This window comes from Vulpes vulpes, chromosome 12, assembly GCF_048418805.1.
Source record: "Vulpes vulpes isolate BD-2025 chromosome 12, VulVul3, whole genome shotgun sequence".
NCBI lineage: Eukaryota > Metazoa > Chordata > Mammalia > Carnivora > Canidae > Vulpes > Vulpes vulpes.
This window is the reverse complement of record NC_132791.1, coordinates 20,419,059-20,435,849: the sequence shown is the minus strand read 5'-3', so window position 1 is coordinate 20,435,849 and position 16,791 is coordinate 20,419,059. Positions and strand designations below refer to the sequence as shown.

Sequence of the window (16,791 nt, the reverse complement as noted above, 5' to 3'; positions counted from 1 at the left end):
AAGCACATAATATTAAATATTGATGAGGGAAATGAACAGGACCCTCAGACAGAGAATGGCCAGGGCAATCACATTTAGATGCAGTGACTGGAGAAAGCCTTTCCGAAGAGAGGGAAACATCCTTGTGAAGAGTAATGGGAAAAGTGTGCCAGATAGAGGGAACAGCATGGGCAAATGCCCTGTGACAGCAAAGACTTTGTGATGACAAAGGCTGCTATAGTGAAGGAGGGGAACGTGGCATGGCAAACTCTAATGGCACAGCAGTAATCATCATCCCATGCTGTCAGCCACTCTGAGGCATAGGCATCATTATCCTCCATTTTGCAGGAAGAAACTGAGGCTGAGAAATGTTAGATTGATTTCCCAGTTGCAGAGTGGTGGGCTTCTGTCGGTTAGCAGTTGAAGATGCATATATCCCAGCAAGAGGATGAATCCAGAGATGTTGAAGAGAGGCATAAGCCCCAGCACATGGCTTCAGCCTTCCAATAAAGCAAGTCAGGATGGCTGTCTGGGTGGTGCTGGAGCCCCAAGGAGAGGGGGAACAATGGGTATGGGGCCATGAGAGGCGATGAGAAGTCCCACGTGCAGTTTGTGATTGTTTGGCCACCTAAATTGGCAGTGGACCCTGTCAGCACAGGCTTTTTTCTCCCCAGCTACACCGAGAAGCATAGAGAAGGTCGAGGAGGTCCCCCTTGCTCTGTGCCTGAACACAAAGTCCAGCCTACCCCTCAGGTGACCCTTATGCCTCTCTGTGCCTGGCAGGACATCATCCTCACTGTGAAGGAGAAGCTGTCCATCCGAAGTATGGAGTACTTCGCACTGGCCCTGGAAGAGCAGTACAATATCTCACGGCTACACCTGCTGCACGAGGAGGAGCTCATCCAGCAGGTACACCTGTTCCTTGTGAGGAGATCCTGGCTGGGCAAACCACATCCCTCAGCCAGAACCTTCAAGGCTAGGTTTCAGCATCTCTGCAGTTTTGACCCACTTTCTCGTGCCCTCACTCAGCCTGGGGATAACAGGGCAAGAATCAGGACTGATTTTCACATCAGTATGTGGGTATGTGGGAATTCCATTTCACAGATATGGAGACAGTGACTTTGAAAGATAAGGTCACTGAGTGAAGGCAATGAAACCAATAGAACCCCATCTTTTTGCCTCCAGCACTGAAGACCTTTGAGAAGTCAGGGAAGCATTTGTTGCTGGGTCTAAGCCCTTTATTGTAAGACTTACTCCCTGAACTGGTCCCTGACGGATGGATAGGGCACAGTCTGTCTATACAACTCAATCTTTCAGCCATTCAGTGATTTGGTGTACCAAATTTTTAATGCTTCTATTCCGTTGACATTGAAAATGAAAATCAAATGAGATCCTCAAGATAGTTGAAGTAGAAAAGTGAGGTGTATAATATTAAAACAATGTATATGATACTATTATTTATGGAAGAGAAAATAATACACATATGTAGAAGCAAATATACACATAGACTATCTCTGAAAAGGCATTGAAGACCTGTGAGCAGATTTCTTTTGGAAAGGGGAGCAACTTGACAGGGTCAGTGAGAAACTTTACTTTTTGAGCCTTTTACATTTTATACCCATGGGAAAGTCAGCAACAAAGGTCTGCAGCTGTCTTGGGAAGCACTAAAATTGAAGTCTCTGGGGACTTTATTATCTTTCTTTTTTTAAATTGCTTTGTGGAATAGCTACGAGAACAAAGGCGATTAAAAGATTAACCATATCTCCCTTACCCATTGTAGGTGGTAGAAAGGGAGGAGTCACATGACTACCGCTGCCTCTTTAGGGTGTGTTTTGTTCCCAAGGACCCCCTGGACCTCCTGAAAGAAGACCCGGTGGCCTTTGAATACCTCTATCTGCAGGTGACTGGTCTGCTCTTCCTAAAATAACTGGTTTCTCAAAGATGGCACGTTGGGTTATTTTGAACATGAGCTTAAGGCAATTAAGCAACTCCCTGGTAGGGATTATCTTTATCAGAAGGAGAGGCCTGATTATCCCTCGAAATTCCCTTTCCATCGCTGAATTGCTATGTTAGGAGATTTGCTATGTATTAATGAAATTTAGGCTTAGTCCTCAATGTGGATGATACATTTTCTACTGCCACTTTTTTTTTTTAAATATTTTATTTATTTATCAATGAGAGACAGAGAGAGGCAGAGACACAGGCAGAGGGAGAAGCAGGCTCCCCTCAGAGAGCCCGATTCAGAACTCGATCTCATGACTCCTGGATCACAACCTGAGCCAAAGGCAGACACTCAACTACTGAGCCACCCAGGCATCCCTCTACTACCATTTAGAGCTTCAGTTTTTATTGCTACAAGGGGCATTAGTGCTTTGAAGCCTTATTTTAGAAATGATGAAACGGAGTCTTGGGAAGTCACATGATCTGCCTGGGTCATGCATTTGGTGGCAGAGCCTTGGTGTTCCCCCAACTCTGCCTGCTTGGGTGAGATTTATCACATCATTTTTATATTGATAAAAAAGAGTTATTTGGGAGGCATTACCATTTTACAATTGAGGTAACTCAAACTAGGTGGATTAACTTGTCCAAATCTTACAGAAATGGTGGCAGCAAATAATTACAACAACACTACTGTATATTTGTATAATGCTGTGTCCTGATGCCTGCTTTCATATGTTACCTAATTTAAACCTCACAGAAACCATGGAAGGTAAACTTAACTATCTTCATTTAGCAGTGGGTAGAGTCTTAGTTCAGTGTTCAGAATCTTAGTAAGTTGACCAAGGTCACACAGCCAGGAATTGGCAGAGCCAGGTCTCAAAGCTTTTTGCCTAAAAGAACTAGGAACACAATCCATCTATTCTTGTTTCCCAATTCCTCTGATGTAATCTCTTCTAGAGCTGCAGCGATGTGCTCCAGGAGCGCTTTGCTGTAGAAATGAAATGTAGCTCTGCACTCCGACTCGCAGCCCTGCACATCCAGGAGCGGATCTACGCATGTGCTCAGCCACAGAAGATCTCTTTGAAGTACATAGAGTGAGTGGCAGGGGACTTCTAGGTCCCATCAACAGCAGCTGTGTTGCATTTATAACTTGGCTGGCCCCTGGCCAGGATGGCCAGGTTCCACAGAAAGCTGATACTTGACTACCTACCCCTCTGTCCATTGTCTTTGCATCCATTTCCCTCCCCACTGTCTCTGACCCAGCCCACCTCCTCCAGATGTCAGAATCTGGCGGCTCCCTCTGGGGCAGAAGCCAACTGCAGATGGAAGGACACAGGATCCCTTTGTAAATTCCCAGGTCTTGAGAGAATGTCTTGGAAATCAGTTGACAATGTCCATGTAAAGCTCTCCTGAGGGCAGAAGTGCCTTGGAAATTAATTTTGTGTGAACCGGTTGTGTTGCATTGTATTCTTTAAGGGCAGTTTCAAGTCCTCAGATTTCAATACCACCTGATGCTTAGCATAAGTTTTCATTTTGCTCTGGGCAGCATCAACCAGGTTTGCTAACCCACTCACCAAATCTCAGCTCTGTCCTGTCTGGACATGAAAATCAATCAGGGAATCATATTTAAAAAATAAAACAGATCCTTGGCTCTGTTCTAAGGTACTGGGTCAAACCTCTAGGAAGTAGAACCTGAGAATCTATATTTTTATCCATTTTTGGGGGGAATTTTGAGGCTGTGAGGCTGGTACCATTCAGAAGCATGGCCTCAGGGATTCACAGGTGCTGTGTGTTGCCTCGTTGAGCGTGTTATACATATGTGATCATTATTTTTCACATATACTGTAGGGAAAAGGATTGAGATCTGTTCTGATTAATAGAATATCATACCACACCAAAAGTAATCAGCTCCCAGAAAGATAAGCGGGGTTAACTCCTGAATGGGTGTGGTTTTGTGGAGAGAGTGTATGTGTATTACATATTTATAAATGTGATATTTAATACACAAATTTATGAATATATTTTATATATTTACATTAACATGTATATATAGATATATCTATCTTCTGTTGAAAAAGAAGCTCATGATTGCAGCATTCTATGAACACTAAGTTCCTGAATCAAATGTAATTATGCTCTTCATTAGAGCCAAGTATACTGTAAAAATGGTATCTCCAATATCTCATGGCAGGAAGGACTGGGGAATAGAGAACTTTATATCTCCAACTTTACTCCGAAACATGAAAGGCAAAGACATCAAGAAAGCTATTAGCTTCCACATGAAGAGGAACCAGAATTTGCTGGAACCCCGACAAAAGGTAATGTTGTGGCCTCTGCTGACACCAACCCTACCCCCCACCCCAGGGAAAGCATTTTCAACATTGTGTGGATTTTAGGCAAGTGAATAACTCTAAAGTCTTTTTTTCCCTCTATTTAAGCAACTTATATCTGCTGCCCAACTACGTTTAAATTATCTACAGATCCTTGGGGAACTCAAGACATATGGTGGAAAAATCTTTAATGCTACTCTAATGGTACGTATTATAGAAATGTGGACCCCCCACACACTCTTTTTTAAGATTTTATTTATTCATGAGAGTCACAGAAAAAGAGGCAGAGACACAGGCAGAGGGAGAAGCAGGCTCCTCAGAGGGAGCCCGATGTGGGACTCGATCCCCGAACCCCGGGATCATGCCCTGAGCCAAAAGCAGACCCTCAACCACTGAGCCACCTAGGTGTCCTGACCCCCCACTCTTATAAGAGACTGTAGAAGTCCTCTGAAGATCAGTGTCTTTTAGCCTACAATTCCTGAGTGCCCCATCATATACTAGAATTTGTTTGGGAAGCAAAATATTATACCATCGGGGAGTGTTTATCATGCTTGGTGCCAGCCCTGTGACACATGCTGGGGGAGGCAGAACTCAGTAAGACGTGATTGCCACCCTCAGTGAAGCAAGGTACCCAACAGACCAAGTGAGGCCATGAGAAAGGCACAGGACTGTTGCTGTAGTCTGAGACTGAGTCTGAAGACAGAGGGTACCACTGCTAGCTTCGGGTTGAATATGGAAAGGAGAAGGGATTAGGGAAAAGCAGGAAGGTTGGATTTGGCCAGATTTCAGTATGGAGGAAAGGCATTCTGAGGGATGGGAAGTGTACACAGTTTACTCTGGTACTTTGAGTATATGAAGGTGAAGAGGAAGACTTGGAGATCGTGAAAAGGGGATGAGAATGTTAGATTGACAGCTGGGCTGGGATCCTGATTGTTCAGAAGGGAAGAACTGAGGGTGTATCTGAGAAGGGAAAGGAGAAGCGAAAGAGTCCTCTGCTCCATTACTCATTCCTCCCCCAGCCTGCTTTCTGGAGCCTAAGCCTAAAGTTCTATGCATCGCAGCCGTCCATGACTGGTAGGCTGCGGCCTACAGGGACTCTCCCCCGCTGCCCTGTTCAGACAACCCCAGACTCCTGCACAAAACCAGACAATTTGCCCATTTGAAGGTTTTTCAATATATTAACAAAGCTCCTTTCAGTGTATTTGGTGTGCTTCTCAGTCATTTACAGTAATGGGTCAGTTTAATCAGGTGGAAAAAGAGAATCAATGTTTGGAGAGAAAGGAAGAGCATCAGATAGTTGGGAAAGGGAAAAATAGTTGAGTCTTTGTACAAGTAAGGTGACAAAAAGGTGGACAAGAGACTAAATCACAGAAAGGAAGGCTTGAAGATACAAGAAAAACTTCTATGTTTCCAATGGGCTAGTCCTGTCCCCTCCCAGCTGTCAAGTTCCTGTCCCCAGCCTCCCTTTACTTTTTCCTATCTAGGGTGAGAACTGGTAATGGGAGAAGAAGCCAGCCCCATTGAACTGGCTCAGGATGCTTGCTGGGTGCAAGGATGCCACCAACAGTAGATAAATAGACTCTTGTCAGGAAACTTAATGTGAATATGATACTTGGATACAAATAATTGCAGTTAGAAGTGGCAGCTCAGTGCTATCAGAGCAGTACAGAGGCTGTGGTATGGGAACGACACAAAGGGAAAAGACTACTCTGGCTGGAGGAGATAGATCAAGCAGTTGCTTTCCATAGGCAGTAGATTTTGATGGAAGCTTTTAAAGAAGGGTCAGGATTTCAGTAGGGCACAGCATGAATATAGGCAGATAGGTATGAAAGCACAGGTTGTGTTTATGGAACAGGTAATGGGTCCCATGGTCTGGCTCTCTGTTGTGAAGCATCTTATAGGAGACACGTCGATACTCTTTTAGTTGTAGATAGGGCCCAGATTGGGCTCTTGCCTAGCTTGGTAATCTAGGGAAGAGGGGGTGAGGCAGGATCTGAAATAGATATCATGGAGTTTTGCAGAAAGCGGTATCATGTCTTGCATGTGCAATGTATTTTCACTAGCTTGTGAATGAAAACTAATTCTTCTTCCACCGAATGCAGTTACAGGATAGAGAATCCTACATTGCCCTTCTAGTTGGAGCCAAGTATGGGATTAGCCAAATTATCAGTAGCAAACTCAACATCATGTCCACGTTGGCAGAGTTTGCCAACATCAGCCGTGTGGAGCTGACAGAGGAGTCCGAGAAAGTGAGCATGGTCAAAGTGTATCTTCAGGACGTCAAGGTAATGCATGGGGAAGGCATTTTGAATCCAACTTCTGGAATTTGGGGCTCAATTATCCTAGGGTAGTTTATTTATGAGAGTATGGATATTAACAAAGGCTAATATCCTGCATTTGCTGAAGAGGATTAATCATCTATCCTATACCATCAAAAGGAAAGTAATGAATATGGTGCATTTTCCTGGGAAGGTCCTAAAAGGGGTGAGGGTTTTTTGGCTTTTGGGGTTGGTATAAACTGAGCTTGGAATATATACTTTCCTTACGGGTTTTTGAAACTTAGATGGGAGCAGCAGATGACTTTATCACATGCATGGGACCAGGATGGCTGCCCAAGATTTTTGAGGACAGCAATGAAAGTGGGTAAATGATGCAGAGTACTTCCCAAGCCCCTCTGCAAGGTCCTACATTTACCCTCCTTTGCTTTAGTTTCTGACATGTTCAAGGATGGTGCTTTATTATTTTTTTTATCACCTGCTTCCACCTTCTCCATTTGCTCTCCTTTTCCTTTTCCAGATCAGATCTTGAAGGGGACCCCACTGTATGAATGAGCAGGGTGGGGTGGGGTGTTTGGGATGGGGATATTGGACTAGGGAATGAAGAGGCAGGAGACATTGTAAGATTCAAGGGGAGAAACCCATTGTGTGTATATGAGTGTGTATATACTTGCACGTGTGGTTGGCCCTATGTATGCATGCTTATTTCAAGTCTTGCAGGTGAGAATATGAGATACCGGGAGGCCTGCCTGTGGGGCATGGCTAGACTTACTTTGAATCTCTCACTGGCCCCATGCGGGGCCAATGAGAAGTTGTCAGCCTTCAGACTGTCCCTTAGGCCTTTATATAAAAGCTCTCTTTACTTTCAAAGGTTCTGACGTTGCTGCTGGAATCCAACAGTGCAAAAGACCTGGCCTGCCTGATTGCTGGGTACTACAGGCTATTTGTCGACCCAGATACCTCCATTTTCCTGTGGCCAGGAAACAAACAACAGGTGCACCGGGTATCTGCTGAAGAAGGTGAGGTGCCAAGGCTTGCTCCTATAAAGGACAGGCCCTTTTCACAGCCTAAAGGGAGGGAGTGAATTGAGTTGAGTTGATAAGAGCTATTTTTTCATTTATTTCCTGGTAAACAGTTGATCTTTCTAAAATCCTAAATAGAGAAGTTTTCTTTGTATCTGAGAGACACCTAAAGCCACAAAATGTGGTTGAACATCTCTGATTCCCTGTAGTATTTCCTAAAATTGTTTCTAAGATCCACTGAATTTTGTCTTTATTTGCCAGCAAAAAAAAAAAAAAAAAAAAAAAAAGCCATTCATTTATTCAGAAAGTACAGATGACCTAGCTTTTTATTCCATGTCTAGGTGCTCTGTTGCATTCTCGTGAATTATAATAGAAGTTCTCAGCCTTATGTGTTTAGGAGAAGGAAGTACCCAGAGATAGAAGGAAATAGAAGGAAAGAAACCATGTATAAGGAATGAAGTAGTGGAGGCCAGATGAGATGCATAGACTCCCAGGCCAGCTCCCAGTTTCTATCAGGCTTTGGCTTCAGCACTGTTAATACAGCATTTTCCCACTGGTTTGCTGATAAATGTTGTAACACTCTCACTATGGCTAATTTCAGGCTACCAATGTGATATCATTGAACGTGAAGATGGGAAGAGATGCTCAGTAGCACAACATTGTATGGCATTTCCTCCATTTGGATCAAATGGGCATGAACAATCTCAAGAGATTAGATGATAGTAAGATAAAGTAAAATAATCAGGAAGTGATGAATTTTGGATGCTTTTGGTTTTAACACAGTTTATAAACAAAGGATGATACCTTAGAGTCTAATCAGACAATGCAGAGTGGGGCAGTTGTGAAGGTCTGGTAGTGAGAGGGACTGCTTCTGTTGGGGCAGGTGGCAGTGGGAGGGAAGATGCTCTACAGGGGGGCAATATTTGAAATAGATCTGGAAAGACTTGTGGAGCTAACCAGGCAAAGAAGAGAGGAGAGATCATTTGAAGCAGAGGGGACAACATGGATACATGACACAAGAACAAGGTCCTGATCTGTGAGAAGCTCCGTATAGTGGCTGGAGCATGTGAAGCCTACAAGGGGTAACCAGGCTGCTGAGGAGGGGTCAGGGCCACACTGACAGACCTTAACTCCAGTAGGAGAACTTAGGCTCTTCCCTGTGTAGAGGAAGCCATTAGGGGGTTTAAGTAGAGTATGATATGGCCAGAGAGAAGTTTTTAGAAATATCACGATGGAGGCTATGGTAGAAGAGAAATTGGAGGCCTGGCTCAGTGTCCCCAGTTTTCCTGCCATGAATCTTTCCTGAGTACCAGGAGCTAAATGAGTTTTGACTGTTCTAAAAACCCCATAGTATCAGTGGGTCTCCAAAGCCAGGTTTCAAGATGGTGCCAGCCTATTGGCCTCAGACACACATAAGGTGGCTAAGAATACAGATTCTTAGCCCCCATCCCCTAGATATTTGACTTAGTACATCAGGGTTAGGGCTGAGGATCTGTTTTATTTTTTAAATATGATTCCTCATCTGATTTTGATGCCCAGACAGGACAGAGCTGGGATCTGAGAAGGGTGTTAGCAAATCCGGGTGATGCTGCACATAGCAAAGTGAAATCCAGCCACATAATCTCCATGTTTTCATGAATATATAGCTTTCCTCAGAAGTAATCCTGTCTCCATTATGCAATTCAGTTGATGTGGGAAAGTAGCCCTGATGTGCAGGGAGAATGTGGACTCTGGAATCCCAAGAGTCCTGTGTCAGTCAGTACAGTGTGATCTGGGCTGGCCACCCTGGAGATGGGAGGGCAGAGAGAGTAAAGGGTGGGAGGACATGAGCCTCTGCTGGTCCCTGAATGCTGTCTTATAACCCCTGGTGTCCCTTGCATTACAGGCTACGAATCCAGGGCGTGCAGTGACTCAGAGGAGTCCTCTGAAGTGGACTGCATGCTGGAGCCTCTCTCTGACGGGCACGTGCTGAAGCTGGGCCCCTGCAGACCGCTCGTAAAAGAGGAGCAGCCTCCTGGGGACAGCCCCATGCCTGAAATGGCCAGGAGGGGCCCGAGCACCTCCGGGGCCAGCAGCATGACAGACAGTGCTGAGTCCGAGGCTTCTGACTCTGCCAACACTGAGAGCCGAGGCTGTAGGACCAGTGGCTCCAGTGAGTCTATGGATGCCCTGGAAGAGGATGACTTGGACACTTGCTCTTCTAGCAGGTCTGGCTTCTTCCACTCTAACTCACCAGGCTTCCCAGAGACTCTTGGTTCCAGCAGCCAAGAGGAGAGAAGCAGGATTGAAACCAATGGCTTCCTGTGTCTCCTGGACTTGGCCCAGAGAGCCAATCATCCATGCCAGAAGACTGAGTTTTCTGAGAGCCCCACTCCTGAGACTTTCAGCTGGGGACCAGAACTGAGTGCAGTCAGGCTGGACCCTAGGCTATATGAGGGCAGCCGAACCGACTACTATAGCCTGTGCTCCAGTGTCTCCCTGGCCAGCCACCTGAGCAACAGCTCAGAGAGCACAGCTTCCCGGCAGGGCAGGGGCCTGCCAGCCTGGGGTCAGAAGGGCTGGACTGAGGCCCAACCCAGCTCTGCTCTGGAAGCCCTGGCCCCGCATCTGCCACTGGCCTTTGAGGATGGTAGCTCAGATGAGGAATACTATGATGCTGCTGACAAGCTCACACCCCCAGACACCCTCTCAGGTGAGCCCTCCCCAGCCGGTCTGTAGCCTCAGCTGACAGCTCCTGAACACCCAGCAGGGGCAGGGACCAAGCTCGAAGCAAAAAATACATGGGTAAAGCAGGGTCCTTATTTGAGAAGGCCCATCTGGGCTCAGTGGACCAAATATTAAGTGTCACAACTTTAAGTCAGGGCTACAAGGGAGGTTCAGAGAACTATAGGTGAGTGGAGATGGGAGGCACTAATTCAAGAGTGGGAATCAGGAAAGGCTTCCCAGAAGAGGTTACAAATGGGCTGGGCCTTGTGAGCTGGACAGAATTTAATAGAAAAGTGTTTGAGAGCAGTGCTCAGCAGAGGCAAGTGGCTGCATCCTTATCAACCCTGATTCTACATTAAATGAGACTTTAATGCAAGGAGAACCCAATAGGCCATTGGTGGCCCCTTAAGAGAATCAGAAGAAAAGGCAGGGGATCTGTTGGTCCTGTTTCTTTCTGGCTCCTCATCCTTTCCTCCACATGGAGTGTGAGATGTCTTTCCATGTAGAGTGACTTCCTGAGTTGACTTGAGATCCTTTCAGGACACCTAGATATGCACATGCATGTACACACACACACACACATACTCTGCATGCTAAAGAAAAACAATTGGAAATAAGCACACAGACATTGATGGTGACCCAGCAGAAGCTGGGGAAGCTGCAGCCCTTTTATTTCTGTCTCAGCCCTTCCCTGTTGTTCCCTGCCCTCCAACAGTTTCCTGTTGCTGGTGGGAGAGAGGCCAGCTGCTCCTGAGCAGCCCCTATAAGGCCACTCAAGACCCTCTATGACATGACCTTTCTCTCTCTCTCTCTCTCTCTCTCTCTCTCTCTCTCTTCCCTCCTAAGCCCTCTTTCTGTGTACCTACCACACAGACCTCCTTGCTGTTCTTGAAAAGTCCCAAGCTCTTTCCCACCTCTGGCCTTTGCACATGCTGCTCTTTCCTCCGAAAACACTCCTCACCATGATCTTTGGCTGCTAATTTCCCATCCATCTATCAGGCCCCACCTGGAAATTCACTCCCCCCCCAAAAAAAAACTAACCAGACCACCAAGACTAGGGCTATGTTTCATAGCCCACCCTGGGGGCTTCCCACCTAGCACTTAGCACTGCCTATAATTGTCTATTTATTTGTGTGATTTGTGTGTTGATGTTTCTCTTCCTGACTTAAAAATCAAGAGTTCCTTGGAGTGTAGGAGCTGTGTGTTTCATGCTCAGCCCTGTGTCACCAGCACATAGCGCCTGGCAATTTTGCTAAATGAAGAAATGACCTCTCTGCCATCTACTGAGTTCATTAATTGACCATTCCCCTAGAAAAGGAGAAACTTAGGAGCAGATTTGCACTGTTCTCCAAAGAACCCAGCCTAACTGCCATCCATGCCCTCAGCTTTGCCCTGCTGGGCCAACCATTGTATTGGCCAGGATAGTGGCCCAACAGAGACCATCAGTCGGTATTCCTTTACAGGAATCTAGCCAGGGATATAAAGCCCATACAGAACACTTTCTTTTCTCACAAGGAGCCAGTGAGTTGCTGGGGAGAGACCCCAGAACTAGGACCACTGAGCCTGGACTCTGGTCCCTAACTCACTGTGGGAGCCTCTCCCTTTTTAGGCCTCAGAAACGTCTTTGGTGAGTCTGTAGGTGGCCTAGGGCAGCAGCTCCAAAACATGTGTGGGCATCAAAATAACCCAAGGGACCTGGTTTAAATACTATAGCTTCTTAGGTGGTAACCTCCAAGATTCTGATTGAGGTCTGAGGAGCAGCCTAGGACTTGATAAGGTTTTAAATGAGGTACAGCCAGATTGGAAACAACTGATCTGAGTATAAGAACCCTCAGTTTCTCAAGGGCTGGGATATGATCCTGATTCCTCTGGGTGATTACCTGGACTTCTTTACAAAGTGCTTGTTCACTCAGAAACATCCATTCTGGTATGCACAAAATCCCTCACATCCACAACTGAGTAGTGACACTTTTTTTTAAAAGATTTTATTTATGGGGAGGGATCCCTGGGTGGCTCAATGGTTTAGTGCCTGCCTTCAGCCCAGGGTGTGATCCTGGGGTCCGGGGATTGAGTCCCATGTCAGGCTCCCTGCATGGAGCCTGCTTCTCCCTCTGCCTTTGTCTCTGCCTCTCTCTCTCTCTCTCTCTCTCTCTCTCTCTGTGTGTCTCTAATGAATAAATAAATTAAAAATCTAAAAAAAAAAGATTTTATTTATGTATTTGAGAGAGAGAGCACATAAGCAGGAGGAGGAGCAGAGGGAGAGGGACAAGCAGACTCTGAGCTGAGCATGGAGCTTGATCCCATGACCTCAAGATCATGGCCCAAGCTGAAACCAAGAGTCAAACACCTAACTGACTGAGCCACCCAGGTGCCTGGAAACATGACATGTTAAAAAGATGTCAGAGAGCTTATAGAATTGCCAGCAAAGGTGAAGGGCTGGTTTAGACACAGGCAATAACCAGGCCTGGAGACTAGGTGACAGGATTCCCCATCATGTTATCAGGGTAATGTGGCTGCAAAAGATGTGCTCTACTTTTATTATTATTTTATTTGTTTAAAGATTTATTTAGGGGATCCCTGGGTGGCGCAGCGGTTTGGCGCCTGCCTTTGGCCCGGGGCGCGATCCTGGAGACCCGGGATCGAATCCCACGTCGGGCTCCCGGTGCATGGAGCCTGCTTCTCCCTCTGCCTATGTCTCTGCTTCTCTCTCTCTCACTGTGTGCCTATAATAAATAAATAAAATTAAAAAAAAAAAAGATTTATTTACAGAGAGAGAGCCTGATGCGGGGCTTGATCTCACCACCCCAAGATTGCAACCTGAACCAGAAACCAAGAGTCAGATGATTAACCAATTGTGCAACCCAGGCACCCCTTATTATTTTAAATCTATGTGTTCAAGTGTGAAGTTCTAGGAAATTTGTGGCTGACTTTTTAGATAATAAATCTGGCTGCCTGGCTTATTGTGAATTAGGGTATAGTCATGAAGAGTTCCAGCAGACTGTAACCATTGGTGAGATTTCATTCCCTGAAAAAAAATCGGGATGCTGTGACCAAAAGACAATAAAATTATTGTGGACAACCAAGAATCAAAAACTATCTCCTACAATCATCATCCCTATCTTTTAGATGAGCAAATTGAGGAGGTCAAGATTTAGCATATCTAGGGTTACCCAGCCCAGCCAGGATTTGAACTCAGGCAACCCTGAGCCCTGGGCCCAAGCTCTGTAAGTCTCTCTGTTTTTCTGCTTTTCATATACTTTTCCTTTCTTGATTCTCAGGGCCCAGAGCTGTTTCTGCTGCAGAACCCAGTGCCACAAACTCACAGAATAAGGTTAGCACTTGCACCCTTGAGGACGGCCTGAATCCTGGGCCAGATGGAAGAGAACCAAGCAGAAGGGGAGGTGTGAAGAAGTATGCTAAGACACTGAGAAAAAGAAGGTCTTTCCTACAGACTGACTACACCTGTCAAGTTTCATTTCCTCTGGTGCCATCAGCCTCGCTGGAGAGTGTGGACGACGTGTGCTACTACAACAGGGAGCCCTATCTAGCCCTCGGTGCACCCTCCCCAACTGTATCCTCTCTGCAGGACATGCACAGTGAGCCCGGCCTCCTGGAGACGAAGGCCCTGGGACTGCTGGGTCCCTTGAGGAAGCCCAAGAGCAAAAACCCAGCCTCCCGGGTCATGGAGATGGAGCCTGAGACCATGGAAACCAAGTCAGTCATTGACTCTCGAGTGTCTTCTATTTCTGCCATTCGCCTCCGGATTGACCCCAACCATAAAGAGAGTTCTGGGGATGCCCCCCTGACTGCCACTGTTGCCAGCTCCCCAGCGAGTACCCCTAGTACCCCTCTCTGTTCCAACCCAGGTTCATCTGACCCAGATAATTCTCGGGCAGAGCCTTCCCAAACCTTGTCTCCATTTCAACACTCAGATGGCAGTGCCCCCAAAGAAATCACCCTAGAGCTTGGGGACAGTACTTCCTCCCTCTCCAGTACTGACCCCAACCCAGATAGAGGCTGCCAGGCCATCAGCCCAGGGCCGCATAATGCCTCTCAAGCAGACACACTAGAGCTGGGAGGAGTCCAGTTTGAAACAAGATCAGGATCTTTGTTTACAAATCCTATGCAAGAAACTGCCCCCAAATGCACAGAGCCTTTGTTGTCTCCTCCACTCAGGCCTAGAAGTGGTGAATATGGAATATATTCAGAAGAGAAGATGGCTTCTTTCCCTTCAGAGGAGGAGCAACAAGGACAGCTATCTCTGGGACATGATGGAGAAGTTACAAACAAAAATGGCACTGATTTATTTCATGATGAATCCTGGAAAGATTCAGGTGACTCCAGGGGTGACCTGTCGAATGCTGTGCTACAGACTGGTGTCAGCGCTCCAGCTGGTGAAATAATAGCCTCCCTCTCCTTGAAGTCTCCTGTAACAGGAACTGAGCAGATCCTGCCACATTCCCCCACAGACCCCAAAGGACAGAGCAGAGAAACCCCAAGCCAAACCTGCCAGGCCCAAGAGCAAAAACTCTTGGAAGAGCTGGATTTAGACCCTGATTTCTTGTTTGGGGGCCAGACCATTCCATCAGCCTTCCCTCTGGAGGAGGTCAAGGCAGAGCCACTTAACCATATGATAGGGAAAGATACAGCCTCTAGGGACACTACACAGCAGATCTGTTTTAATCCAGGTCCTTCTCTGCCAAAGCCACTAGCGTGTCCCCAAAAGGAGCCCCACTTAGAAGGCTCAAATCATTGTTCATTGTCAGAAAGCAAAGGCAAAAGCTCTAGCATCTGCCTTCCTGCTGAGAAATCTTTCCTGTGTTTTGCCCCAGAAAGCCATCCTAAAGTTTCTGCCAGTCTCAGGATGGCCACATCTTTGGGGTTTGTGGGTGCGAATGAAACAGTGGCCCCTAGGATTGGGATGGAGCAGTGCAGCTGCCAGTTCTCCTATGCCACGTGCTTCCGTGGCCTGCAGCCAGAGACAGAGGAAGAAGACAGGGACTTGGAAGCACACCCCACAGCCCCCCTCACCTCACCACCCTCTGCAGGAAGCCGGCTGGCTCTACCTTGGAGGCCTGCCCGGACCCACAGCTGCAGTGCCGAGCCCCTGCCGAGGAAGAGCCACATCTGGCCAGAGTACTGCTCCAGGGCTCTGAGACAGCTGAAAGCTGCCCCTGCCAGCACCCCAGAGGGCTTCATCCAACTCAGAGAGAGCTTACTGGAATTACAAGATATTTTAGAAGCTGCCTGGGGGAATGGGAACAAACATCCCCCGGAGAAGTGCACCTGGCACTTTTCAGAAAGCCGGAGCCGCCTCTGCATGGGTTCCCAGAAACTCCTGTCGAGCTGTCAACATGTGATCAGAATGGACCAGTCCCCTGAAGAGATGCAGGGGGCCGTGCGGGACACCTTCCAGCACCTGGTCCAGCTGGCTGGCCTGTGCTTCCAGTTCACAGACTGCAGCCGCTGCTCCAGTCGGCACAGGGAAGCAGCAGGGAACCTGAGGGATGTGGTGTACGCCTACCATCAATTTGTAGAGGCTGCTAAGCTGACCTGTGAGAGAGGCTACCATGATCTGAGTGTGAAACTCTTGGCCCGTCGGTGCACAGCCCTCACTGCTGCCGTATTTTGTTTGACGCAGAAGTTCCGGGCATCCGCTGCCCTGTGAGCAGGCTGCTTGCCCAGGCCCCTACCCTGCCCTGGACACTTTCCTGAGAAGCCCCTCCATTCCTCCGCCCACCCCTCCAAAATGTTTACTAGAATATTAAAATAAACTGCTGCTTCATCCTGGCCTGAATCATACAGAGTGATGATAATAAGTTGGAGTCCAAAGCATTCACTCATGGTCATTCAACAGTCACTGGATACATTGCATAAGACAAGTCCCTGCCCCTGGTTAAGATGCTCACAGACCCCCCCCCCCCCCCCGGGGAGTACAGATCAGTAGATTGCCATCAGTAAACTATGCCCTACCAGGAGCTTATACTGGGGGTGTGGAAAGAAGCAAGAGGAATTCACAAACTATCCCAAGATGACAGGAATGAGGGAGGAAGGTGGCGGTCACTGAAAAAATGGTCCTGACTTCTCATATCACACTGATTTGGCAATAACTCTCACAGATAGGAGTGAATACATGTGACATTTGATAGATTCTACTTTCATAAGGTTTGGCTTGTTGGCCAGGTATTCTTGGCCGCCTTCCCAGGACACGTATAGGCTGCCACTAGGTGGCAGTAAGTTCCTTAGTTGCATGTGACCCACCTCCAGGAGTGTGTGCTCCATGCTTCCTCTGAAATTGAGGGCACATCTGAATACTGCACCCTTTCTTTTGTTGTAAATATCCAAAACGGCAAACATTAAAGCCCAGAATTAGATTTGCCTTTTTAAGAGTAATATTAGAGCAAAAGAAATATGTTTAGTACTTTTCTCACTGATTTCAGTTGAGCCAGTTAATCTCAGTTAATCTTAGTGGGATGTTGGACAAGCTACTTAACCCCTCCATGCTTTGGTTTTCTCTTTAAATATTAATAGTTCCTG

The 16,791-nt window shown here is 46.8% G+C and overlaps 1 protein-coding gene across 10 annotated transcripts in view; it reads left to right on the top strand.

Annotated features, from left to right (window-relative positions):
• The window catches only part of FRMPD1 (FERM and PDZ domain containing 1), a 140,419-nt gene extending 124,368 nt beyond the window's left edge, over nt 1-16,051 (top strand). For all 10 annotated transcript variants that reach the window (XM_072727906.1, XM_072727902.1, XM_072727907.1 and 7 more), the window contains 9 exons: nt 763-888; nt 1,760-1,879; nt 2,878-3,014; nt 4,112-4,238; nt 4,359-4,454; nt 6,353-6,535; nt 7,398-7,545; nt 9,434-10,240; nt 13,533-16,051. In XM_072727906.1, the coding sequence (XP_072584007.1) occupies nt 763-888; nt 1,760-1,879; nt 2,878-3,014; nt 4,112-4,238; nt 4,359-4,454; nt 6,353-6,535; nt 7,398-7,545; nt 9,434-10,240; nt 13,533-15,922 (4,134 nt within the window). In that variant the 3' untranslated portion in view covers nt 15,923-16,051. The remainder of the gene's footprint in view (nt 1-762; nt 889-1,759; nt 1,880-2,877; nt 3,015-4,111; nt 4,239-4,358; nt 4,455-6,352; nt 6,536-7,397; nt 7,546-9,433; nt 10,241-13,532) is intronic.
• The last annotated feature ends 740 nt before the right edge of the window (nt 16,052-16,791 follow it).